Source organism: Leptonychotes weddellii, chromosome 4 (genome assembly GCF_054177405.1).
Source record: "Leptonychotes weddellii isolate Sample4059 chromosome 4, ASM5417740v2, whole genome shotgun sequence".
Classification (NCBI taxonomy): domain Eukaryota; kingdom Metazoa; phylum Chordata; class Mammalia; order Carnivora; family Phocidae; genus Leptonychotes; species Leptonychotes weddellii.
The window spans coordinates 48,050,501-48,076,362 of record NC_138372.1 but is presented as its reverse complement, the minus strand read 5'-3'; the positions used below and the strand labels follow the sequence as shown (position 1 = coordinate 48,076,362).

At 43.1% G+C, this 25,862-nt stretch overlaps 1 protein-coding gene across 4 annotated transcripts in view; it reads right to left on the bottom strand.

Moving 5' to 3' along the window:
• ROR1 (receptor tyrosine kinase like orphan receptor 1) overlaps positions 1–25,862 on the bottom strand; it is a 389,477-nt gene that overhangs the window by 32,652 nt on the left and 330,963 nt on the right. For 3 of the 4 annotated variants that reach the window (XM_081818546.1, XM_081818547.1, XM_081818548.1), the window contains exons 5-7: positions 6,112–6,239; positions 3,689–4,006; positions 1,639–1,884 (exon numbers count right to left, since the gene is read on the bottom strand). In XM_081818546.1, the coding sequence (XP_081674672.1) occupies positions 1,639–1,884; positions 3,689–4,006; positions 6,112–6,239 (692 nt within the window). The remainder of the gene's footprint in view (positions 1–1,638; positions 1,885–3,688; positions 4,007–6,111; positions 6,240–25,862) is intronic. The other variant, XM_081818549.1, reaches the window with a different exon arrangement.

The window sequence follows — 25,862 nt, the reverse complement described above, 5'->3', positions numbered from 1 at the left end:
GCTAAGTAAATGATTATAAATCTACATTTTATTTTAATTCCTTTCCTATTAATGTTGAATATAGCATGTGGGAAAAGTCATGAATTCTTAAGGGCACACCATTTAAAAAATACCGGATAATTTGCTTTGAAGTTTCCAATGGTAGCTCTGGAAGAGTTTTACTTCATAATTTGTTCTTTATGCTGTATATGAAGGCAGTTTAAAGCCCAGCAATACAAAAGGGGTCTGGTCACCTCTTTCTCAAACTTGGCATGTTTAACCACCCATAAAATCATTTTGCAAGAGAAGACAATATAGTAACAGGTAACACATAAGAATGAAATTATAGAATAATAGTTTCCCACATTTTCATCACTAAAGTTTCTTTTTAACATTTTTATTACTTCTTCCTATGGGCCTTTTTGGCATGTTTTAGCTTCCTCTTTGTTCCATAACATTCGTGCTAACTTCTATTGCATCATACGCACTGCATTGTGATTGTAATGTGAATCACATTTTATTTCTCTTTCAAAACCCCTGCTCCACAGTGGGCTCTCAAATAATATTTGCTAAACTGAGAGCAAACATTCCTCTCTCTCTGTTGACTACATACCAATTATAGTAGATTCCTCTTTATATATTGACTATATTATTGGTTAAGCATTTACTATCTTCAAGACATCATAGAGTTTTTTTTAACAACCCATTTATTCTCCCAGTACCCCCCAGGTGGATGTTATTATTATGTCCATTTTCCTGCTATGGCTTTCCCCACAGCGACACTGGACTCTATGCCTGGAGAGCCCAGTTGACATCATCTATGAGAACTAGGATCAGGAAGAAGAGTCAGTTCCAAAACAGTCCCAAACTCCAGGGTTCGCCCTTATTTTCATTCTCTTTTCTTTCTCCTACCCTCCAAACAGTTTTCTAGGAAATGGAACAAACTGATTCAGGAATTTCATTTTCTTCCCACACTTCTGTGGCGTAACAGGATGACACGGACGACACAGTTTAGCTACACATTGCCCTGGATGACTCACACCTGTAGATTCATCCTGCCTCGGGAGTGTTCTCAAGGACAAAGGGAAAACAGTTCTCTTTCGGCTTCCAGTACACCTGTCATGCTAAAATGGCTGTATGTGGACATGGACCATGGAGGGCAATGTCTTTTTCTACATGACTGACTGTGATGAGCTGGTTCCCTTGCACCTGTTACACCCACTAATCACAATGGCTGTGGGAATAAAGTAGTTTGCTCCCAGACAGTGTGAGCTGGTACCCTAAAAGGTGTTTTATATAGATGCAGCAAGGTTTATCTGCCTTAGAAACATAGTTTGGGATCTAGCAAACATGACCCCTCTCCTTTGCCCCCTTATCGACTCTGCTAAGAGCAGGGGGAGAGAGAGGGGCTCTTTTAAAAGTCCCTGAATAGGGCGCCTGGGTGGCTCAGTCGGTTAAGCGACTGCCTTCGGCTCAGGTCGTGATCCTGGAGTCCCGGGATCGAGTCCCGCATCGGGCTCCCTGCTCGGCGGGGAGCCTGCTTCTCCCTCTGACCCTCCCCCTCTCATGCTCTCTCTCTCTCTCATTCTCTCTCTCGAATAAATAAATCAAATCTTTAAAAAAAAAAAAAAAGTCCCTGAATACGTTAAGGGCATTTACCACAGGCTGGGATGTCGCACAGGTCAGACTTGAAATTTTCATCCAAGGTGAAGCACCAGGGAGCCTCCTCCTGATTCCCTGGATTGCGGCAGTAGGAATGGCCCCCGTTCAGCTCCGGGAAACGGAGGGCGGTAAAGGTGTGCATGTGGGGGTACTGGGAATTCCACGGCTGGCACTGGCGCCCTGATTTGGTCACACTCACGGTTCCCCGGTAGTCCACACCTGTGTTGTTATAGCACCTGTGATCTGAAAAACGGAAGGGAGAATGGCCCAAACCGTGAGAAAGAAACAAGAGATGCTGGAGCTCCCAGACAGCAGTTTCTGGAAGAAGGACTTGCAATTAACCTCATGGCTAAGGCTCCCCTGCTGGTCAGGGGCCATGTGGGCAGTCTCCCTGCTTGCCGGGCTGGGACACCGGTCCTGCCTGGCAGCTACATTCCTGGGAGGATTTAAAGCTCATGCGTCAGGAATAAAACCAGTCCTCCACAAGGCCTTTTAATACTGAACACACACACACAAAAATCAGAACTGGGGGCGGGACTCGGGGGCACAGGAGTAATTTCATAGTGAATGGTTCAGGAAAGGTTCAAGCTGAACGCTTCTTTCCATTTTTGCTTGATGTCTTTAGACATGAATCGTGGGATAAAGAATCTAGTTCCCAGAAAATGTTCACTAGGAGCAGTGCATGTGGGTTTCTAACAGAAGTTAGGGCCACTCTGTGCTGATGGACTGGGTCTTTTGGAGAAGGAAGTCCTCTTCCCAGGGGACCACAAGGCTGTTACTTGAAAGCACTGCAAAAATCCATTGAGTTGAAATAAATCAAAATATGGAGGGGTAATGATAAAATAATAGTAATAATGAAGATATTGCTATTATTAAGTGCTAAGCATAGTTCTAAGTGTTTTAGATGCCTTAATTCATATAACTAATAGCATAATATTAAATTACAAAAGGAAACTAAAAAACTACCAGTGAGTTTAATTCTAGGTGAATGGGAAGTTATAGAGGAACAGAATTGAGAGGACAGTGGATAGAGGCAAGCTCCATGGATATGTATTTTAAATTGTGGTACAATATACATATCATAAAATTTACCATTAGTGTATTTAGAACATTCAAAATATTGTGCAACCTTCACCACTATCTCATTCCAGAACACCTGGATCATCCCCAAGGAAACCCTATACTCACTCAGCAGTCACTCCCCAAGCCCCCCACCCCATCCCTGGTAATCACTAACGGGCTTTCTGTCTCCATGGGTTTGTCTATCCTGGATATTTCATAGAAACGGAATCATACAATGGTTTCTGGCTTCTTTGGCTTTCATAACACTTTCAAGTTTCAGCCATGTTGTAGCATGTAACAGGATTTTATTCTTTTTTTTTTTTTTAAAAGATCTTATTTATTCATTTGAGAGAGAGACAGAGAGAGCAAAAGCAGAGGGAGAGGCAGAGGTAGAGGGAGAAGCAGACTCCCTGCTGAGCTGGGAGCCCGATGTGGGACTCGATCCCAGGACCTGGAGATCATGACCTGAGCCGAAGGCAGACAGATGCTTAACCATCTGAGCCACCCAGGCACCCCAGGATTTTATTCCTTTTTATGGGTGAATCATATTTCCTTATATAGATATACCACAATTTGTTTATCCACTCATCTGCCGATGGACACTTGGGTTGTTTCTACCTTTCAGCCATTGTGAATAGACCTGTTAGGAACACCTGCATACAAGTTTTTGTTTGAACACCTTTTTCAAATTCTTGTGAGTGTACCCTCCAGGACTGGCACTGCGGGTCAAATGGCAATTCTATTTAAGTCACTGAAGAACCAGCAACCGTATTTAGAGATTATCATCTTCATGAAGCTTCTTGAGGATAGGGACAGCATCCAATCCACCACTGAAAGCTCCGCCCCCACACAGCATTTAGCCCACTGGAAGGTAATCTGCCTGTTTACCAGTAAGAATCCTTGCTACAGATAGAGGTCCAGTTTTCACTACGCCATGGGGTTGCTGGCCCCCAGGCAGCACGGAAGGTCAGGAGTTACCACCTACTTTTATTGATAGGATCCGCCATGGGAATTCCAATCCGGATGCAGTTTGCGGCTTCAGGGCTCTCAGGCTGGGGGAGATCTTCACAGTTTGGCAGTTTCAGCCTCATCAGGATCATGGGATTTGATCTTGCAAAAATGTACTCTGTTTGACACAGGACGTTTTCCAGGATTTCACATTCATCGCGACACAGGTCCCGTGGCTTCGGGATGGCTGAGGTCTCGTCACAGTACGGGAAGGCGTAGTGGCACAGAGAAGGAATGGCAAACTGGGAGCACTTATCAGATAAGTGGCTGGAGGTGCCGATCATGGTGAAGGCAGCTGGAAAACAAACACCGTTATTAACTCCCAGGGGCCAGGGTTTATCTCCTTTGGTTATCTGGTCAATAGATACCAGAGAGAAACACACATCGGAAGGAATCCGCTGCACTCACACAAGGCCAAGAGGAGATTCAGTTCAGATGTCCAAGCGGCTTACTTTCACTGGCTTGGAAAAAAATCATTTTGACTACAAAGCTAAAAAAACAGGATTAAGTTACATATGTACCATTTCCTAATAAAAAGAATTAATTAGGTTAAAGCACAATATATTTTTCATTTTTACTACAAAGCAACAGAACTTTGTGTTTCATCCGGTACTTTTTTATTAGTTTTATGAAACTTCTAAAACATTTGACAGCTGCAGGGCAGAACTCGCTGTCTGCGGTGGCGGAGCCTGATCCCAGGATTTGGTTCTGTGTCTTGCCTCTGAGGTGGGTGACTCTGGGTAACTTTAATTTCTTTGTGTCTCTGATATTCCCTATTCCATTTTCTGAAAATGAGGCAATTCTCTTGGAAGTTCTCAAAAAAGCACAATGCAGTCATTCTAGGCTGCGTATCAGTGGTCACTTAGCCTGACTTTTTACTCAGCTCGGCATCCGTGGACAGAAAGAGTACTTGCCTCCCTTTGCACTGAAAGGAGCTTTACCTCATGAGACAGCCTGGGGGTGGTTGGTACGCTGTCTCCCAATGTATGTTCCTCAGAACAGTCGCTCTGTAGCATAGTCATAGTGTTTGAGAAACTAGGGTTCCAGAGCAAACAAACAAGTTTGGGAAATGCCGGGTTACACAAAATTAAGTGGCTTTTTTAAACTGTAATAATTTCCAGTAAGCAGATGTCCACTGAAAATGTCTAAGAGATGATTATTACAAGTGGGTGATGAAACACTGACATCGGAACTCCCATTTATTTTTGTGAATACTTAGTGAAAAAATATGTTAAGGTGTTCTTATATTAGGTTGAAATGTGCCTTCAACAGCCCCTCCCCATTAGTCAGTCCTGCTTCTGTCCTCTGGCATTTCAGAGTTTGTCCTCCTGAAAGTTCTTTAGCAGGTGGTAACTCCAGCTTTCTATAGTTGCTTCTCTAGGTTAAATAGCTCCCCTGGGCTCCTCTTAGTTCCTTCATATTCCTCAGGACATAGTTTCTAGATGCTTTGCTGTTCTGTGCACCTGCCTCAGGTTTGTTCAATCCTAAGGTTGCCAGATAAACTACAAGGCACTTCATTTCCTTTGAACCTCAGGTAAACATTTGGAACATACTTACAGTAAAAAATTATCCACTGTTTATCTGAAATTCAAATGTAACTGGGTGTCCTGTATTTTTATTTGCTAAAGCTGGCAACCTTATTAGAATCCCATAAAGGCAATTTTAATGGCTTGCAAGGGTATGTGGCAACAGGGCATAACTACACTAATGGAAGAAACACAAGGCTGCTGTAACCATCAGAACCAGGTGTACAAAATTGTACAAGGTGGCCTACACTGCTTTGCTCATGCATGCTAGAAAGTGCGTCACTATTGGATTTCCATTAAAAAGATACTTTTGATTCAGAAACATGAAGGGTAAAATAAGAGAAGGCTAGAGCAGGAAGAGACTTATGATCATCCTGCCACATCACTCATTCCACTGATGAAGAGAGAGATTTTCATGAAGAATAAGAGATTTCCCCAAAGTCACAGTATTGGTGTCCAGAATTCTAGACTCTAAATTGATTTAGAGTTTACATGACTTTCAGTCTACACGATATTGTCTCCAAGCAGTAACTCTATGAGGGCAGTGATGTAAGCTGGCTTATTCATCACCCCGGCATATCCCCAGTGCCCCGTCCAGTTCCTGGTATGCCCCAAAACACTAATAATCTTCATCGAGTGTCTGAATGAATGTGAGACTTTTCAGAGCACCCTTTTCCTCTAAGAGCAACAACCTTCAATAAAGTATTCTAATGAACATTCCAGAACACAGAGGTCGTATCTCCTGCTTCTTTGTGGTCCAGCTCCTAACCCCTATGCCTAGCCCAATCCTTTGTCAAGAGAGGAGCTCAAGAAAACGTTTGGTGAGAAAAAGAGTTATACAAGGTATCAGTACAGTTTCATTAGTGTTACCTACCTGTGATCTGATTTTCTATTTCCCCTTGCATGTGCAAAGACTCCATATAGACAGTGCGGTTGCCAATAAATCTTGCACACGCAATCCCTCTGTATGGCTGACAGAATCCATCTTCTTCAAACTCATCTCTAGAAACAGAGCACAGACATTAGGGGCTGGTATACATTTACATCCAGTTGGCTCTCACTGTGTCATGTCCGAAACAGTCGCTAGGGGGAGAAGCTGAGCACAGTAGCCCCAAGGCAGGGCTAAGGAGTCCGGCTTTTCCTCAGTTCCACCCATCACTTAAAATATCTGCTGGTCACGTTGGTCAAGTTTCCTTCACCCCCAGAAAATCACTCTGAAGCGCAAAATCATCCTTAAATAGGGGAGAAAGCACTTTTATTTTCGCAGCTGGTGGTGATGTAGTTATAAAAGTAAAGAGGAAATGAGTTGGGAATCTGGGCACATGTTCTACAGTTTTTTGTTTTTTAAGCACAGATTATTTCTGCTTCATTTGCTACAAAGCCGTGGGCGCATTATCCACAAGATCCACTCCAACTGATGTGTCAATTAGGAGGGTCCATGGGGTGAGAAGCTGGGTGCAGCTGGAAAGAAACCAGAGGGCAGCGCAGTTACGTGGCTCTTCGCTGCTTAAGACCCATTATCTCTACCCAACAGAGAGACTCCAGGCAACCTGGGGACTGCACAATTTCAAATGAGTCACTAAATTCCAGGAAATCTAGAGTACGTGTCAATGAAAATCGTGCTTTCGTGATCCCCGACAACTTTAAAAATAATCTTAAAAAATTTGTTGCCTCAAAATGATAATAAAAAAAGTAGGGGGAGTAGATTTTATTCTGAAGACGAGGGGATGCCAGATGGTGTGATTAGCGTCAGTGTGGCAAATGGCGGGAGATCGAAGGCTGGAGGGTCGGACCCAAGATGGTAGCTTCAGCTTGAAAGGCTAGAGGCTATAACATCCACGAGGGCCTACCATAAGTACAAGACACCAGAGTACAGAATATCCAGCTGGTTCTCAAAAGCAGACCACAGCCAAACAAAAGGCCACTTGCCACGCTTCTGGGCTGACCTCACCCTGGAGGCTCCCCCTCTGTTAACATGGCTGGAATCAGTACATTGTCTAAATAAAAAGATCAGTTTTCCTCTTCAGTTTCCTCTAAGTTAAAGTACTTTAGAGCCAAAGTCAGGAGAAGGAAATTGTCTTCCTGGGCTTAACATTTGCCTTTCCTTAGCCAATCTGAGTCCTCTGAGCTATGGTTTTCTTATCTATAAGATGAAGATAATCATTGACCTCTCTACCCTATAAGTGAAAGTCATGAGGACCCTATCAAACAACGTAAAGTGCTACTCAGAGGTAACACATGCTTATTATTGAAGTATTTATGATTACCAAAGAAGACATTTATTTAAAGGACAATTATTTACTAAGCTCCTATTTTGTAAAATCGACTCTAGTCAGTCTGATGGCCCTAGACATCCCCCCTTGGGGGTTCAGTGTGGGAGTCTAGAAAGCCCGCTCTAACAGGAAACCAGGTGAAAAAAATCAGATAAAGCTGATCATTAAAAGACCAGTTTCCAGCAGCTCTCTACTTCCTATTCACTCTAACAGTCTTTTTGGAGGTAGAGATGGGGTGGGGGTGGGGGGGGGAAGTATCTTCGCTTTAGTTCCCAAAACAGTTTGCATTGCTAAGCTCTTAAAAACTTAACCTGTAAGTACACATACAAATGAATATATCACATACCTGACATGAAGACACTGAAATTTTAATGTTGTAAAATCCTGCATGTTTACTTTCATAAATCCTAGAGTAATGTTGAAGCCTTTTTGGCTTAAATTTTACCTGGGTTGTAAAATTAACCCCACTTTTATTGGGTAACTAATACTGTAAACCTATGGGGAGAAAGAAGTTTCTCGATGACCTAGCCTTGGATCTTGGAAACCAAAGTACTGAGACCAGAATGCAGAGCCACACCACCCCCTGCTATTACCGATGATGCTTTTCTATGCCTAGGCATTAGCAGAGTCCTGGACTTTTAAGGTGTCGTTATGAGAACACTTCTTCCTCCCCCACATTAAACTCTCAAGGCCTCAATTTATACCTCTTGGGAGGACAAAACCCTGGAATTAACCCCAGATGTAAATCCCCAACCTACTGGGAGTCCCCATATTTTATGTGTGAGGCTTAGGCTAAACTTCTTACCACCTTTCCAGTTCAAGACTCTAAAAAGACTCTTTGAATACTTTTTTTTTTCCATAATAAAAAGGAATGCAGTTCCTTGGCTGCATATTTCTTATCAAGGGCTTAGAGCTGCAGGTGTATTGAATTTTTGACTGTGCCCAGAATTCCTGATATTCTGAACAGTCTCTTGGGGACAGATATAAAAAGCAAAGCAAAACAAAACAAAACAAAACAAAAAAAACAGTGTGTAATGTCATCTTCGAGGGAGTAGTTCTCAGCCCCGGCTGCTCTGAAGAATCTCCCTAGAAAGATTTGAAAACCTCAATGCCTAAGCCCCACCTCAGACTTACTAAATCATACTCTCTGGGGATGTGGTAGAGGCATGCATGCTTTTTAAAAAGCTCTCAGGTGATTTGAATGTGGTTGAGAACCACAGCACTAGGAAAACAAACCTCTATTAAGTGTCTGCCACTCTCTGTGCTGGGTACCATGCTAAGTGCTTTCTTCCAAGTAGTCCCTTACGTGGCATTATTATCCTTCTTTTACAGAGGGAGAGACTCAGGTTCAGAGAAATAACTGGCCCAAATTCGCAAAGCCAGTTCTTGGTGGAGCTAGGATTTAAACTTAAAGTATAAGCTTAAGCCATTACACCATGTTGTCAGATCTATAATGATGGTCCTGTTTTCAGTATTTTAATCAGATCAGCCCAATGATAAATAGGAGACTTTAAAATGAGCCTTTATTCTGGACCAGGAACTGTTAAGTTTCACTTACACATACAATTGATATTAAATCATTTAATCCTGCTAAAAAAGGGGAAGATGTAATCATCCTCATTTTACAGATGAGAAAACTGAGGGTCAGAAAGAGCGGAGAACTTGTCTAAATTTACACAGCAAGTAGAAGAGCTAGATTTGCCCCAAACTAGCACTTGTACACCATGGTATACAGCTTCCCTCCAAATGGTTTATGAAGGTTTTTGCACCGCTCACAGGGGCTTTCTGCTGTGAAGATGCCTTGGTGTGTGCCGGGTGGCAAAAAAGGTTTTCTTTAGAACATAGAGTCACAATCACCTTTCACGCTTTCCATTTTTCCTGCTGGCTTTTGGCTGGAGGGGAACCAATGCTCCTCCAACACTCATCAGCTCTATGCTTTTTTCTCCAGCTCACACTTCTTTCATCATTAATTTTGCTGAGCAAACTCAAAAACATGGAGCACACAGCAGCAAAAGTGCAAGGGCACTTACAGTGAGCATGGCCCAAGGCTGCGTTCTTTCTACGGAGAAGAGGGTGCATTGTGAAAGGGAATGGAATTTTGCATTGACATGTGCCAGCGACCTCACCGTGATGTCAAGAAGCAGGGATGCTTTGTGATGGGGACTCATGTTGTCTAACTCATAAAGTAATTTAGTTACCATGTTGCCAACCCCGATATCCTTCCACCTCAGGGGTCTCCCCAAGGAGCTTATGAGGGATGGTCAGTAAGAGTGACCATGACCAATATGGCAGCCATAGGGGTATCTACCCAGGACCCACTGGAGACCAATGAAAAGGAAATGCTGCCATTGCAAGTCACAACCCAAGGGGGGTTTTACAGCGACAGTGAAAATCAATAGCTACAAATTCCCGGGCCAACTTCTCAGGTCAGTTGACTAAAGCAGGGAACTCTGATGATGGAAAAAGCACACTGCATGGTACGGGGCATGTGGAGACTATCTGTAGTTTTGCAAGCAGGGAGAAGGAAAGGAGGAGAAAGGGAGGTGGGTGGGTGGAGTAGGGAAAGTGAAAAGATGGAGAATACTGCTCACCGATGCCCAAATGGGGTTGTGCCGATTTTGGACCATGAGAGGCCCACAACTGCTCTCCTTAGAGATTCCAGGGAGGGCAGGCTTTCTGAAGGCTGCCTTAATTTAAGGATACAAGAGAACGAACTCAATGGTTGTCTTAGTCATGTGATTTAAAAAGAAACCCTAAATATGACTGGAAAAACTGGCACGATTCAAATAAAGTCTGTAAATTAGTTTGTATCATACCAACGATGATTTATTACCTTTTTTTTAAATGTAGGCTCCACGTCCAGTGTGGAGTCTAACGCGGGGCTTGAACCCACGACCCTGAGATGGAGACCTGAGCCAAGATCAAGAGTCAGCTGCTTAACCTACTGAGACATCCAGGCGCCCCAATAATTTCTTACTTTTGATCATCCCACTATGTTTATGCAAGACATGAACATTAGGAGGAATGGGATGAAGGACATATGGAAACTCTCTGTACTATTTTTGCAACTTTTCTTAACTATAAAAATATTTCAAAATAAAAAGTAAAAAAAAAATCTTATAGGATGGGGGAGGGTGGGAACTTTATTGTGTGTAGACGTAACTGGAGATGCTATGGGGTGAGGTGGTCAGGAAGGCCGTCAGATGACCTCATTTAATCTTTATAACAAACCTTATAACACTCCCTCTGGGCCTATCCCTGGGTGGTGGAATTCCCTTCTCTAACAATTCACTTACTTGTTTGAGGCTTGGCCTACTTCTAAATTCAAACACTTCCAGGAGTGATGACCTATTTGGTCAGGAAGCCCTTAGTGTAGATGGACTTTTGCTAGCTGCTGCAGGCACTCTCATCTTTATTGGAAGCTGTATAGGCTGGGGCAACGGATGAGAGGTCTGTGCTGGAAGAAGGCAATCTTCCCTGACTTGACAGTTAGCTCTGGGCCCAGCTTCGTGCCAGGATGACAGAGCAGGTGGGCTGGGGATGGAGCGTGTGGGACTCACCAATACAGGGCATCTCTGTCATCTGGGTCATCATTCACTTTGTCACAAGTGATCTTTTCAAACACAGAACACAATCAGGTCATTTCCTGCCTAAAATTATGTTTCCCACTCACTTCAGTTTCCTGATGGCAGCCTCCAAGGCCCTTCATCATCTAGTCCCTGCCCATTTTTCCAGCCCTCCTCCTGCCAGTCACACCTATGAACCTGATCATACTAGCGACACGAATGACCTTGCTAGTCTCAAAACAGGGGAGGCAATTTGCTGTTCCTCTGGCTTGGCTTACTCTCTTCCTGAGGCCTAGAATGCCTTCCACTCTCTTTTTCACCTTGTGAGTGCCTTCTTGTCTTCAAGATCCAGATGCTAAGTCCCCCACAGAAGTTCGTCACTGACCTCCCCCAAAGCCAGCGTCTTTATCACACATCACAGCTGTCCCACACACCTCTGACTCCATGTTCTGTTTGTCTGTTTAGTGTCCGTCTCGCCACCACTCTAAGGCAAGGACCATGTCTGATTCAGCTTCCCTCCTCAAGGCCCCCGGCATAGCACACAACTCAGGAACCCTGTTGAATGAAGGAAAGGGGGCTGCCAAGAACCGTCCCCCTCCAGATCTTCAGAAGTAGAAAAGAAGGCCTGCTGCCTGACGGACCAACACCTGTAACAGATGTGATAGATGTGGGGCTGTACCAGGCTAGCCCACTGACATGCCAGAAGCATCCTCCGCGCCGAAACCACTTTCTTCCTCATCACATTTTACACAGGAGCATGGGCAGGCCTAATAGACTTATGGATGAGTTAGGCCCTAAAAACTCTCCCTTTGGGGTAATAAGACCAGTTAAAATGCACGCCTCTCCTTAGTGGGAAGAGAATGGATATAAAGGTAATTTGCTAACTATAAAATCTTACTCAAACAAAAAAATAGTAAACAGGTACTCAAAAACTGGAAGACAATTGTTCATGGCAGCGCTATACGTAATAGCCAAAAAGTGGAAACAACCTCCAAATGCTCATCAACAGGTGAAGGGATAGACAACATGTGGTAGGTACACACAACAGAATATTATTCAGCTATAAAAGGAGGAATGAAGTCCTGAAACATGCTACAACATGGAAGAATCTTGAAAACGTTACGCTAAGGGAGATCAGCCAGACACGAAAGACCACATATTTTAATGATCCCCTTTATATAATATATCCAGAATAGATAAATTCATAGAGACAGAAAGCAGATTGGTGGTTACCAGGGGTGGGGGAGGGGGGAGAAATAGGGAGTAACTACTCAGTGGGTATGGAGTTTTATTTTGCTATGATGAAGATATTTTGATACTAGATAAGAGGTTGTAGTTAACACAACATTGTGGATATGTTAACTGCTACCCATTGGCTCACCTTAAAATGGTTAGTTTTCATGCTATGTGAATTTCACCTCAATTAAAAAAAATTAATTTTATATACCCAAGGGACAAGGTTGACGGACCTGGTGAGAGGATCAATGGTTGGGATTTCCAGCTTCAGATCTGGGGAGAAGTTTTGGGGTGGCTTTGTGGGTTGCTTGCAAGCAGACTGATCTGCTGTAAGCACGGGCACTTCACACAGCCACAGCAGGTTTCTTTGTTCTGCTTCTTGTGGCTCCTCACGAGAATGCCAGAGAGAGTGGCCTGCAAGCCCACAGCACAGCGGCCTCATGGATACAGAGGGCAGTCAAGGAAATAATCCACCACTTGTGAATTTACCGCACTCACTCCCTCTTAAGAGCTCCATTTTGAGCCATGAAGATGAAATCACATCAAATTGCCTGCCCTCAAAGCTCTGAATTTTGGTTTGAGGGAAAGCTATCACACAGCTCAAAGTATCTCTAGGTGTGATAGGGTACCCCTAGTTGTGCTCCAGTGAGCAATTTAGGAAGTAATTTCTTTCTTCTTTTCTCTATCTAGTATCAAAACCTCTTCATCATAGCAAAATAAAACTCCATACTCATTTAGTAGTTACTCCCTATTTCTCCCTCTCCCCAGTTCCTGGTAACCATCAATCTGCTTTCGGTCTCTATGAAATGATCTATTCTGGAAATGCAATAATAATTTACCAGTGCCTGCCCAAAGACCATCATGGCCATAGGTGGATGGGAAGTATCCCTTATAAAATTTTTAAACCAGGCCACATATTAGCTGCTCAGTTAAAACATAGCCATGGCAGATCCACACACATCATGCTCTCCAGGGCCAGCTCTAGTAACTTTGGGTCTGGGTGCAAAGCTACCCACCTCGGAAACAGGGTTCTCCTTGGGAAGTACAGTCACATCTCTCTCTCTCTTTAAAGATTATATTCGTTTATTTATTTGAGAAAGAGAGAGAGAGACAGTGAGTGGGGGAAGGATCAGAGGGAGAGGGACAAGCAGACTCCATGCTGAGTCAGGACCCCGAGATCACGACCTGAGCCGAAACCAAGAGTAGGCCACCCAACCAAATGAGCCACCCAGGTGCCCCAGTCACATTTCTTAAAGGTAAAAATCTTCTATTTTTTATTTAAAAGGGGGGACACATGATAAAACTAAGAATCTAAGTAAAGAATGCAAAATTATTCCAATATGGATAAATGATCAGAGACATGGAATCTTTAAGAACAGATTAGAATCTGATGTGGTCTAAAAAGCTACCACCTATACCTCTTTCTTTTTCCTGAGAAGACTTTGGACCATGAAGCACCCTTGGTTAACTGCAAACAAGGAGGAGGGAAGATAATTTAATTATCATCAGCTATAACTACACACCCTCGGAGAAGGGACATCAGGACAAATACAGGTGGAGACATGGAAAGAGCTGGTCAGAATGAAGGAGAGACGGTGAGGGTCCTGGAAGGGGAGGTGTCTGGTGCGCCAAGAGTAGACTTTGCCTCAGGCTGGCTATGGCCAAGAGATTATGGGTTAAATATGTGATCCCAAACTTATCTCACAAACTGTGTTCTCTAAAGACCAATCTGTAAGTGGGCATCAAAAAGGGTAATGTGTTAACATAGTTGACCTTTAAGGTCAGCTTTCAAAGTAAGCTGATCCAGGCCCGTCAACCCAGAGGCGCAATGACTCCCAGGGAAGACCTCAATCTATCAGACTGAGCACTCACCTAACTCTTACCATCTCTTCTCTCACTAGAACACTTCTGGGAGCACAAGAAATTCTGAGGTGTCAAGTATCACGGGCTGTTTCCCACACCTGGACACTGACAATTGTTAACATTTATTTCCTTAGCAAAAGTGTCCCTTGCTCTTTCTCATACCACCTTTTTGCCTTAAAAAATTAAATTTTAAGGGGCACCTGGGTGGCTCAGTTGGTTGAGTGTCTGACTCTTGGTTTTGGCTCAGGTTGTGGTCTCAAGATCATGGGATCGAACCCCGTGTTGGGCTCCACACTCAGTGTGGAGTCTGCTTGTCCCTCTCCCTGGGCTCCTCCCCCCGCTCTCTCTCTCTCTCTTTCTCTCTCTTACTCTAGAATAAATAAATAAAATCTTTAAAAAAAATTAAATTTTAAAAGTTTTTTTTTTGGCCATGAACCATTAAAACAAACAGATGAATAATGTTCTGTCATAGTTTCCAGAGCAGCATGTAATAGTTACTTGTGTCCAACTTAGAAATGGGAAGGTATTGGCTTTGCTTCGTAACGATGTTTGGAAACACAAGGGTTGCGTTTCACTTTGGAAAAGGAGCAGAATTACCCAGGCTTGTATCTCACAAATATGATTTGAGGGAAAATTATGCATGTAATGTATTTGATTCCTATTTAAATACACATCTGAAATGATAGGACTGCCCTAGTACCTATTTGTAAGAATATGAAGATCACTAATAAAAGAATGAGTGATTTTTTTGCCCTCTCCTATTTACTGAGGTTTTTGTGGTAGGTTAGCTTTGTACCTTCTAAGAAGCCCTGGGGTGTTTTCACTTTTCCCCCTTTGAAGGGCCTACTCTGCCCCTAACCTTAGGCTGGAGCTGGGAATGCATAGGTGGGACTTGGAGCCCCCATGTTCAGCCCTCGTCCCCACACCCCCGAGGTCTCATTAGAAGCTCTTTGGGTGTTTTTTGGCAGTTCTCCAAATATCAGGTATTCAAAAGACCCCTAAATTTGCCCATTGAGACTAAAAGGGGTTTAGATGAATATGAAATTCACACATAACAACCTGGTCAGATTTTCTACCACAAATGTTACTAGGATTGCTTTGATTTGTTTTTCACTTTCCTTTTATGACTTTGGTCATGGATTGAAAAAAGAGGAGTTCTGTGGAAAGAGTGGTAAAGGGAATTTAGGGACTTCTTAGGAGGGTTTAATTTCATATTGCCACTCAGAAGTGGGTTAAACCCAATCCCTAAGTCTTGCTTTTCTGTTCCCGCTCAGCTTTGTTTCCCATCCCTTCTACGGATGGCAGTTATGAAAGACTACCAGCCTCCATAAAAAGCAATGGTGGATTCAATGCTGTTCCCAACCCCCGATCCAAAATAGGGCAACCCAGAGGTGCCCATGTCAAGTCTAGAATCTTACACGTCTAAAAAACTGTAGTAGTGGCAGAAATTCATGTTAAAATAAGGATTGATTTGTGATGCACCGAATGGGAATATAGTAATTAGACCAGCGATATCTGTTAGACAGGAGGTCTCTGGAAAAGGATTATGAAATCCAATGGGTTCTTCAAGGAGAAATGTGGAATAGGGGTGGGTTGGTGGGGGGTAGGGGGCTCATATTTTTGGTATTCAGATACCAACAATATAATCCCTATTCACCAGGACTCTACAGTCTAGGAGAAGAGAAATATAAGTGTGATAAATACAATCTCGGTTCCCCTCCCCTTCCTCCCTCCCTCTCTCTTTCCCTTCCTCTTCCTCTTCAACCAACAAGTTTGTTGAAGCCGTGGGCTGAGAATAAAAGAAGGGGCATCCAGTTAAGGCTGGGAAGGCTTCTGGAGGAGGCGACAGCTTAAAAGAGAAATAATTCAACAAATCATGGATTCAATACAGTTGGCTCTTGAACAACACAGGCGCTGGGGAGCTGAACCCTGTACAGTTGAAAACCTGTGTATAACTTTTGATTCCTGAAAACTTAATTACTATTAGCCTACTGCTGACCAGAAGTCTTACTGATAACATGAAGAGTTAATTAACATATTTTATATGTTACAGGTGTTATATACTGTATTCTTATAATAAAGTAAGCTAGAGAAAACATTAAGAAAATCATAAGGAAGAGAAAATACATTTATAGTGAGTGCTATACTGTATTTATTGAAAATAACCTGCCTTGGGGCGCCTGGGTGGCTCAGTTGGTTAAGCGACTGCCTTCAGCTCAGGTCATGATCCTGGAGTCCCAGGATTGAGTCCCGCATCGGGCTCCCTGCTCGGCAGGGAGTCTGCTTCTCCCTCTGACCCTCCCCTGTCTCATGCTCTCTCTCTCTAGCTCATTCTCTCTCTCAAATAAATAAATAAAATCTTAAAAAAAAAAAAAAAGAAAATAACCTGCCTCGAAGTGGGCCCATGGTTCAACCCTCTGTTGTTCAAGGGTCGACTGTGGTATGCTAGCCAAGGTAAGTGGAGTCAGAAGCAGAGTAAGGCTAAATGGGAGCAATGGGAGGAGGGGGGCAGGATAAATCCAAGGGCTGGGTCTTAACCTGCAGAGTCTGGGCCATATTCCATTACCTTCTCTGTGCACTCAAATCTTGGATTTTATCTTGAAAACAAAGGGACACCAGAAAGTGATGTGGTTAGGGGCACTGTGGCAAATGGTGGGACTGGAGATCTAAGACTGCAGATTGGGGTCCAAGATGGTAGGTTCAGCTTGAAAGGGCAGGAGCCATAACCTCCCACAAGGACTGGCAATAGACTCAAGGCACAGAGTACAGAACATCCAGCTGTTACAATGGAAATTGCTGAGCCTGTGTCAGAGGTGGTAGAAAATGGTACGAGACTGCTGGCAGAGCTGGTGGGAAAGGGGACTGTGAACTCAGGGCAGGCGCCACGCCTGTAGCTGTCCGCCAGGCCTACCATCTCATGGAGTCATTCAGTTGCAAGGGGACTTTGCAAGCCTCTGGTCCAACCCTTTCTAAAGATGAAAGAACCAAGAGTGAGTGGCTGTGTGATTTGACCGAGTTCACCAAGCAGTTAGATGGACAGAGTGCAGTGCAGTGGGAAGAGCGGGCCTTTGGAGACCCACAAAAATACCGGGTTCAATCTTAACAGCTGCTTTCTAGTTGCACATGGCCTCGGGCTAGGTATGCAGTCTCTCGGAGCCTCTGTCTCTATATCTGTTAAGCTGGCATATTAAATAAGATAACGTATACCAAGTATTTGCTCATGATAGTTGCTTGTGAAGTATAAGGTCCCTTTCTGCTTTACTTATTCTAGAAATATGTACTGATTTGCTTACTATATACCAGGCACTATTCTAGGCATGGAGAGAAGAAAGCAGACAAAAATCCCCACTCAGTGTAATCCCCGCTTACACTGACTTAGAGTTTTAGCTGGAAGCTCTTGTCCCACTCCTTTTTAATAATTCGTATCTCGCAGTTCCTTCTCATTGTACCAAAGATGAGTCATGGGTAGAATTATGCATGTGTCTGAATTCTGTGGACACACTGGGAACAGAAGTGAGTATGCCTGATGAAATCAGAGAGGCCTAGAATTAGGGAAGAGAATTGGGATTAAACTGCCACCTCTACCCCTACTTGCTCTGCTCCCTAACCTGCCTCCCATCCCGTGACAGTGGATGGGCCCAACCATCGCCTTGCACAGGCGGATCTCACCCTCCTCACCTACTCATGGGCATTGCTCTGGCAACTGTTCCTTTTCTCTGTTTATCACCATTTCCCCCGTCTCTATTGGGTCATCCCCAGTAATACATCAATGTGCTCTAATATCTCCCATTTAATTTTTCCTTTTATTTAAAAATTTAAAAAGATTTATTTACTTATTTATTTAGAGAGCATGAGTGGGAGGGACAGAGGGAATCCCAAGCAGACACCGCACTCAGCATGGAGCCGGAAGAGGGGGTGGGAGATCGATCCCACAACCCTGAGACCATGACCCCAGCCGAAGCTAAGAGTCAGCTGCTTAATCAATGGCACCAACCAGGTGTCCCTTACTTTTTCCTTTTAAAGATTTATTAATTTGAGAGAGAGAGCACACAACTAGGGGAAGGGGCAGAGGGAGGGAGGGAGAGAGAGAGAGAGAGAAGCAGAGTCCCCGCTGAGTGCAGAGCCCCATGTGGGGCTCGGATGATCCTTGAGGACACCCGAGCCAAAATCAAGAGTTGGACACTCAACTGACTGAACGACCCAGGTGTCCCTATCTCCGATTTTATTTTTAAAGATTTTATTTATTTATTTGACAGAGAGAAAGAGAGTGAGAGAGAGAGCGCACAAGCAGGGGAAGCAGCAGACTCCCCACTGAACAGGGAGCCCGATGCGGGGCTCGATCCCAGGACCCTGGGATCATGACCTGAGCTGAAGACAGCTGCTTAACCAACTGAGCCACCCAGGTGCCCCCCTATTGCCTATTTTAAAACTCACATTCTTGGCCACACGCCCCAGTCTATTCTCAGCATGGTGGGTGGAGGGAATCCTTTGAGGACATAAGCCAGTTCATGTCCTTCCTCTGCTCAAGCCCATCCAATGGCTTCCCTTCTCACACTAAGTGAAAACTGGAGTCATTACAACATCCTTGCATAGTCTCCTGCCACCCCCACCACTTCTCTGATCTCAGGCTTATTGCTTTTCCCTTGCCCTTATCTGCCTGGTTATTACCCATTGCACTTAGTGTCATCAGATATACTCTCTGTTATCTGTATCGATTGATACCATTGTTTATTATTTATATACAATCTTCATGGGGACAGGAACTTTGGTTGGTCACTGCTATGTCTCCATTGTTCCTAGAAAGTGTCAAGATGTTGACAAAATTAAAAAAATGTTTAATGAGTGAATTAAATCTCCCTCACTTTTAATTTTAACTTCTCGGTGGTGGCAGCAAAGAGGGAGAGCCTGAGTTCATCCAGCAACCTGAAATTTAGAGTCAGATTTTCCACTTCCCCAGCCCGGCCACTCAGCCTCCCCGTGAATTCTGCTGAATGGAAGGAACAAAGAAGAGAAGACAAAAGGGGGCAACCTTTACAAATAGCAACATTTTTTTTTTTAGGGAGAATATTAATTATTTTTTTTAAGTTTTATTATGCTATGAGCCACCATACAGTACATCATTAGTTTTTGATGTAGTGTTCCATGATTCATTGTTTGCGTATAAACACCCAGTGCTCCATGCAATACGTGCCCTCCTTAATACCCATCACTGGGCTAACCTATTCCCCCACTCCCCTCCCCTCTAAAACATTCTAACTTGAAAACAAAAATAGCTTCCAAAGCACTTCTTGAATTTGAGCCCTATCCTCCCTCCTGGCTTAGGTGCCCACCACCCCTCAGCTGATTCACCACAACAGTCCCCCGACTGGGAGATCAGCCCCAGTCTTCTGCTCTTCCCACCTGCCCTCCATAAGGCTGTCCAAAGGCCATTTAAAATGGAAATCTGTGTCACCCATGCAGCTGACACTCTCCATAAATCAGACTGGGATCCTCAGGTACAAAATAAGTGCTGGTCACTTCAATGGGTACAGGATTGGAAGGCCACAGACTTCTTAGTCTAGTTTTCAAGTTACAAGGGTTTTCTCCTCTCTTCTTTACTTCTTCCACCTACCTTCACAAGTTATCAAGATCTTTCTCTGTGCTCAATGATATTCTCAGCTTTGAGGTAGATTTTTTAAAATAACCTTTGACTTATAGCTATGGGCTTCATTTGTAATCATACCTAGATGTTTGCAAAAGTACTATATTGCCCCACACAGAAACAACATCAACAACAAAAAGGTGGGGTGGAGGGGAGAATGGATGCTTTCCGTACATCTACCATGTGCCAGGAACCCGCTTCAAGGTAGTAGTATTGTCCAAATTTTCTAGTTGAGGAAACTAAGGCTCAGGGATTAAGTTTCTTGTCCAAAGCCTCAGGACTCACTCCAGATTTCCTGCTGTTCTCACTATGAGGAATACTATAAAGCTAATAAAAATATATATGAGAATATATATTTAGTAGAAAAGACACAACACAAAACAGTATCTGCACAGATAATGCTGCTATATAAAATGGTTATAGGTACATAGTCAAGGAAGGAATTTAAATGGGAAGAGTTGATCTTGATTTTATTGGACCACGTGTCCTCCAAATTGTCCCAATGCTTAATAATGATACAGTAGTTAGCTTAACATATTGAGAAAACAAGCTTGAGGAAAGGTGCTCACTTGTGTGGTACACTGCTTAGAGTCAGCAGAAGGGAAAGAATTTCTTAAGCAGTAGTTGGAGAAGGCTTTCTGGAGGAGAAGAGGGTGGAAAAGGTAAGGGAGAGATTTAAAGCCAGACAGAAGATGAACAAAAAAGATCCCCCGCTGGCAGTCTGGCTTGGTTGAAAGCCTTTCTATCCAGCAAGGACAGTTTCCACCTCCTAGATACTGACTGGAAAAATGCTGGCCAAGTAAAGTTTCAAGTTTCTCTGGGGCATTACCCAACAAGCAGGATGCTGGGACTGATCCTGGAATTGCTGAGTGAAAAATTCACTGGGCTAGAAATCAGAAGGCCAGGGTCCTTGGTCCTGATTTAGCTGCCAACAAACTTTATTTCCATCTAACCTTGGATAGGTCACTTAGCCTCTTTGGTCCTCAGTCACTCCATTTGTAGAGTATAGAAGTCGAATTATATGGCATGTTCTTTCCAATTCTAACCTTTTATGGTCACTCTAGTTTAAGCTCTCATTGTGTTCCACCAAGACAGTTGTGGTCTCCTCCTAACTGGTGTCTCTACCTCTGTTCTTCAGCTTGAAGATGGATCTTTCAAGCTGCACAGAATGAGCTACCTAATAGGTAGACCAGATCATCTCTCGCTTACAACTGCAGTGACTCTCTGCTGCATAAAGTTCACTGGCAACAGTCCTAGCATGTTAACAGGGATCATAAGGCCCCAAATGACTTGCCCCATCCGCCTCTTCAGCTCCTGCCACTGCCTCTCTTGGAACTCCAGACCCTAGTGATAAAGAACAGCTCGTAGTTTCTGACGATACCATGCTGTTACAGACATTCATGCCCTAGCTATTTCCTTTCAAGAAACCCATTTTCACCTTTGTTCACCTGGCTTACTGTTCTAGCTCAGTCTTACCATCTTTAACGTTCTTTCCAGAAACCCCCCAGATGAGTCCCTGAGCAGATATACTTTCTCTAGCATCCTATACCTACTTCATTCTACTGTGATTAATGTCAATATGTTGGTTCCTCTACCAGGCAGAATGTTCCTGAAGCACAGCAGCCTTTCCTATTTTTCTCTGTAGTCTTAACACATCCCTGATCTCATTTCCAGGACATTCAACATGGTTTGCAGCAGGCATCCAGTAAGTGTTTCTGAAACTGCACTCTATGCTTCTCAGCTATAGTTACAAAGACTTCCTAGAGACTCCAACACCATCAGCCTTCAGCAAGCCCATGTTTGAATATGATCCCAAAGGTGGACCTATTTCTTTAGTGCACTTGGCTAGCTCCCCAAGAACCCCACAGCCCCAAAAATGAGTCGGCAGGGCAGAGGTAGGCTCACCATTCCCTATCTCCCTCCTTCCCCCCAGTTCCTCTAACCAGAACCACAAAGGCCTTGCAGTCCTGGGGTCCAGGTTGCTGTTCCATAGGGCTCGCAGTACAGAATTGTATCGGACTCCATGAGGGTATTATTTTAAGCATTACTAAACACCCCTAACCTATCAACTCCTGGCTTTGTAGTCATTTCCAGTTGGAATGTCTTTAGGTTGAAAAAAGACAGGTTTGTGAAAAGACATAAACATCTCTGGTGAGAGGTGACATATGTTTTCTCCTAGTGAAAGCAAGGCACTCCTGTAGATTCTGCAATTTTTTGGACACTGCATAAAATACATCTCTTAGGCAGTTAATCTCCTGGCAGGCTTTGAGTGAAGCAATTACTCCATGTTTTTCTTTGTCATTGTTCGAAAGTTTAACAGTGCATCTATCTGCTTTATTCGCGTCTGGAAAGCCAAAGACCGCCTCGAAACCTCTGCAGCAAACATATGTAAAAACACTTAGTGTTCACAAGTTTGATTTAAATATTGACAAATTTTTTCATTAGAACGTTAAACCCTTAGCTATATTCATCTTAAATGCTTTCCAGGAGAGTGACTTCCCCCATTAGGGTGACTCCCAGTAACTCAATACAAACCCCACAAGCACGAGCAGCACGGAACCTAGTAGTCTATTGTGCTCACATTCTGCGGTGAGGCAGCTGTAACTGGTTAGGAACCAGCGCTGGAAATAGTATTTGGAGCTTTCTTGGCAGATTTCTTACATCGTTATTCAATATGAACTGCAAATCATATGCTCGTAGTTATGAAAATGTCAGGAAACTCCTAGTGTTCATGCTTTGTTTGACAAAGCTATTTTAGAGTAGTGTTGGAAGGCAGAGGTATCCAACATTTGGGATGTAGAAGAAAAGAACATGCTCCCATGCCCAGCAGTTCTTGAGAAGTTGATCAATTCAGTCCTATATGACAAGAGCTCGGCTCTGAACTGATGGACATACATTTTACACAGTCTTGATTAGTCTAGGATGTGTGTCAGGGCTACTAGAGGTCTGGAAGGAAATGCAAGAAACTTGTTCACTTCTTGCTCAGTTTGGATCAACTGGGCTTCAGGGTCAGGGTCAGCAAACTGTTTGACTCTTACTCCTAGTGGCTGAGCGATGCCCCCAGGGACAGAAGCAGGACTCAGGCAGAGCCAGAGAGAAGGGTGAGAACAGAAAGGGAGGAGAAAGGAAAGGGCTTGGTGGAGAGAAGGAAAGGGGGAGGAAAGGGAAGCAGGGGGAACAAGAAGGAAGTGGTAGAGAAAAGCAAAATAGGCTATTACTTTCACATCTAACAATAATGAAGTAGATTTGTATGACGTTTCCACATAATTATAATTTAAATTTAGATTCTTATCATACTCTTGTAAAATATGTAATTCTTAACCTACCCTTTAAAGACAATGATTGTTGTGGAAATTTTGAAAAAGAGAAGCACAAAGAAGACAATTAAAATTACCTTATATCCAGAACCCCCAGATAATTGCTGTTAATCTTAGCGTATACCTTTAAGCATACGTATAGCTACACAAATAAATTCTTTTATTACAAAGTAGAATTATACTAATAATTTCTTCTCTTTGGTGTCATATATATTTTCTACATCGTTTAATATTCTCCTACTAAATCCTAAATGATTTTTAGTGGCTGCAATTAAACATTTAGATTTTGTCCAACTTTTCACTATTTAGAAAAATGTTGAAGAGAGACTGGGTGGCTCGGTCGGTTAAGTGTCTGGCTCTTGATTTTGGCTGAGGTCATGATCTCAGAGTCATGAGATCGAGGCCTGCATCCGGCTCCACACTGGACGTGGAGCCTGCTTAAGATTCTCTCTCTCATTCTCTCTCTCTGCCCTTACCCCCCTTCTAAAAAAAATGTTGAGATGAATATCTCTGTGTATAATTCTTTATATGCATCTACGATTATTTCTCTAGGCTAAAAACAATGAGTGGAATTATTTTCTAGGCCAAAGGTATGCACATCTTCAAGGTTTTTTACATATATTTTTAAATAGTCTTCTAAGAAAATTGTTATAATTTATATTTCTACCATCAGTATAGGACAGTGTCTATTTCCCTACACTCACTTTCACTGCTAACAAGTACCTGCTAAGGTAACTACTAGGTATTACCACTTTTTGAGACTGTATCTCATTTTTATCCTTAGTGAAGTTAAACATCTTGCTCATATATTCATGTTTGTAAAACGTTTTTATTAGTTATGTAAACTGCCTGCACATTTTGTACATTTTCTCTGTTCACTCTACTATTGGTATTATTATTCTTATTAGGTGAAGAAACAGATTTTCAGAGACTGGCCAACTTGTCCAAGATCACATAGTTAGTTAAGTGACAAATTTGGGTTTCCTTTTTTTTTTTTTAAGATTTTATTTATTTATTTTGACAGAGAGAGACATAGCGACAGAGGGAACACAGGCAGAGGGAGTGGGAGAGGGAGAAGCAGGCTCCTTGCTGAGCAGGGAGCCCAATGCAGGGCTCGATCCCAGGACTCTGGGATCATGACCTGAGCCAAAGGCAGATGCTTAACGACTGAGCCACCCAGGTGCCCCAAATTAGGGTTTTCTAAGTCGGCTTCATGTCATGCCAAGCACAGTGCTCTTTTATAAATGACAAGGATCATCATAATCTCCTAAGTCTAGCATGGCAAAACCAAATCCACTGAATACCAAAATAAATAAAATCAAATCAAGGAAATTCACAACAGTACAACAGGGTGCGATGCCCTGTCATAAGGAGTCTCAGATATCTTCTTGTTCCTTGATTACAGTCACCAAGCTCTGGGCTTAGAATATTTGCAAAGAATAGCAGTAGCCTAATAACCACATTTATAATGTGTTTTATTTGAATGATCTCTAGTTTCCTTTCCAAATTGGCAGAAATAAAGTAAATCTGCAGAGAGATGATGTGAGGAGAGATGTTGAGGAAGGTGAGGTTTCCTAGGGTATATAAGGATGGCATATTCTACTGGTCAGAGAGGGTAGGTAGCTTCCAAAAAGGCTGACTGAGGCTCGGGGCATTCAAGAGTTGGAATGTATTCTGAAATGAGGGAGGAGCCATCCTGCCTTCCTCTATACTGGTCAAGCTTCAGCTAGAGCATCAGGCTCCACTCTGTGCACCACAGCTACACATACACCACCATTCACGGAAAGCAGAGACCAGGGTCGGTGAAGAGAACTAAACTCAACCACAAGAGGAATGGTTGAAGGAGCTCGAGAGATGACTATGGGGGAAGACTTGAGGGAACAGGAGAACGTTCTTCAAATGCTGAAGGACACGCTGTGTGCTCTACTAGACAGGTATGCCCTTCAAGTTCCCCCTTCACCACCTATCTCCAGTATCCTGACATATGGCAGTCAGTCAGAAAACATATTTACTGATAGCCTACTAGGTGCCAGACACCATACCCACGGGGAAAAGACAGAGCCCCTGTCTTAAAGGAGTGCATATTCTCAAGGTATCTAGTACATGGCTACTGAGGATGGAGAGAGATATGAGTGAGTGAAAGACTATACTTATCAAAATGGCGAACAGAGAGGAACACTTGGACTGAGATGGCAAATGAATAGTGTATCCTCAAGAAATGGCGGAAGAAGACTAGGAAATGCCAATGCCTAGAAAGCTGAAGTCAGGTCTGAGGAGAAAATGCCAATTAGTTCCTTCTCCTCCATTCTCACATTACTAAATCACATCTCCAACTAAGCTCTACCTGGTTAAACTGCATTGACCGTCCCTGATTGCTTTTTTTTTTTTTTAATTCTTTATTTAAATTCAATTTAGTTAACATATGCAGTATTTTTTTTTTGCGTAATAAACTTTTTTTATTATTATGTTATGTTAATCACCATACATTACATCATTAGTTTCTGATGTAGTGTTCCATGATTCATTGTTTGCGTATAACACCCAGTGCTCCATTCAATACGTGCCCTCTTTAATACCCATCACCAGGCTAACCCATCCTCCCACCCCCCTCCCCTCTAGAACCCTCAGTTTGTTTTTCCGAGTCCAGAGTCTCTCATGGTTCGTCTCCCACTCCAATTTCCCCTCCCTTCATTCTTCCCTTCCTGTTATCTTCTTCTTCTTCTTTTTTT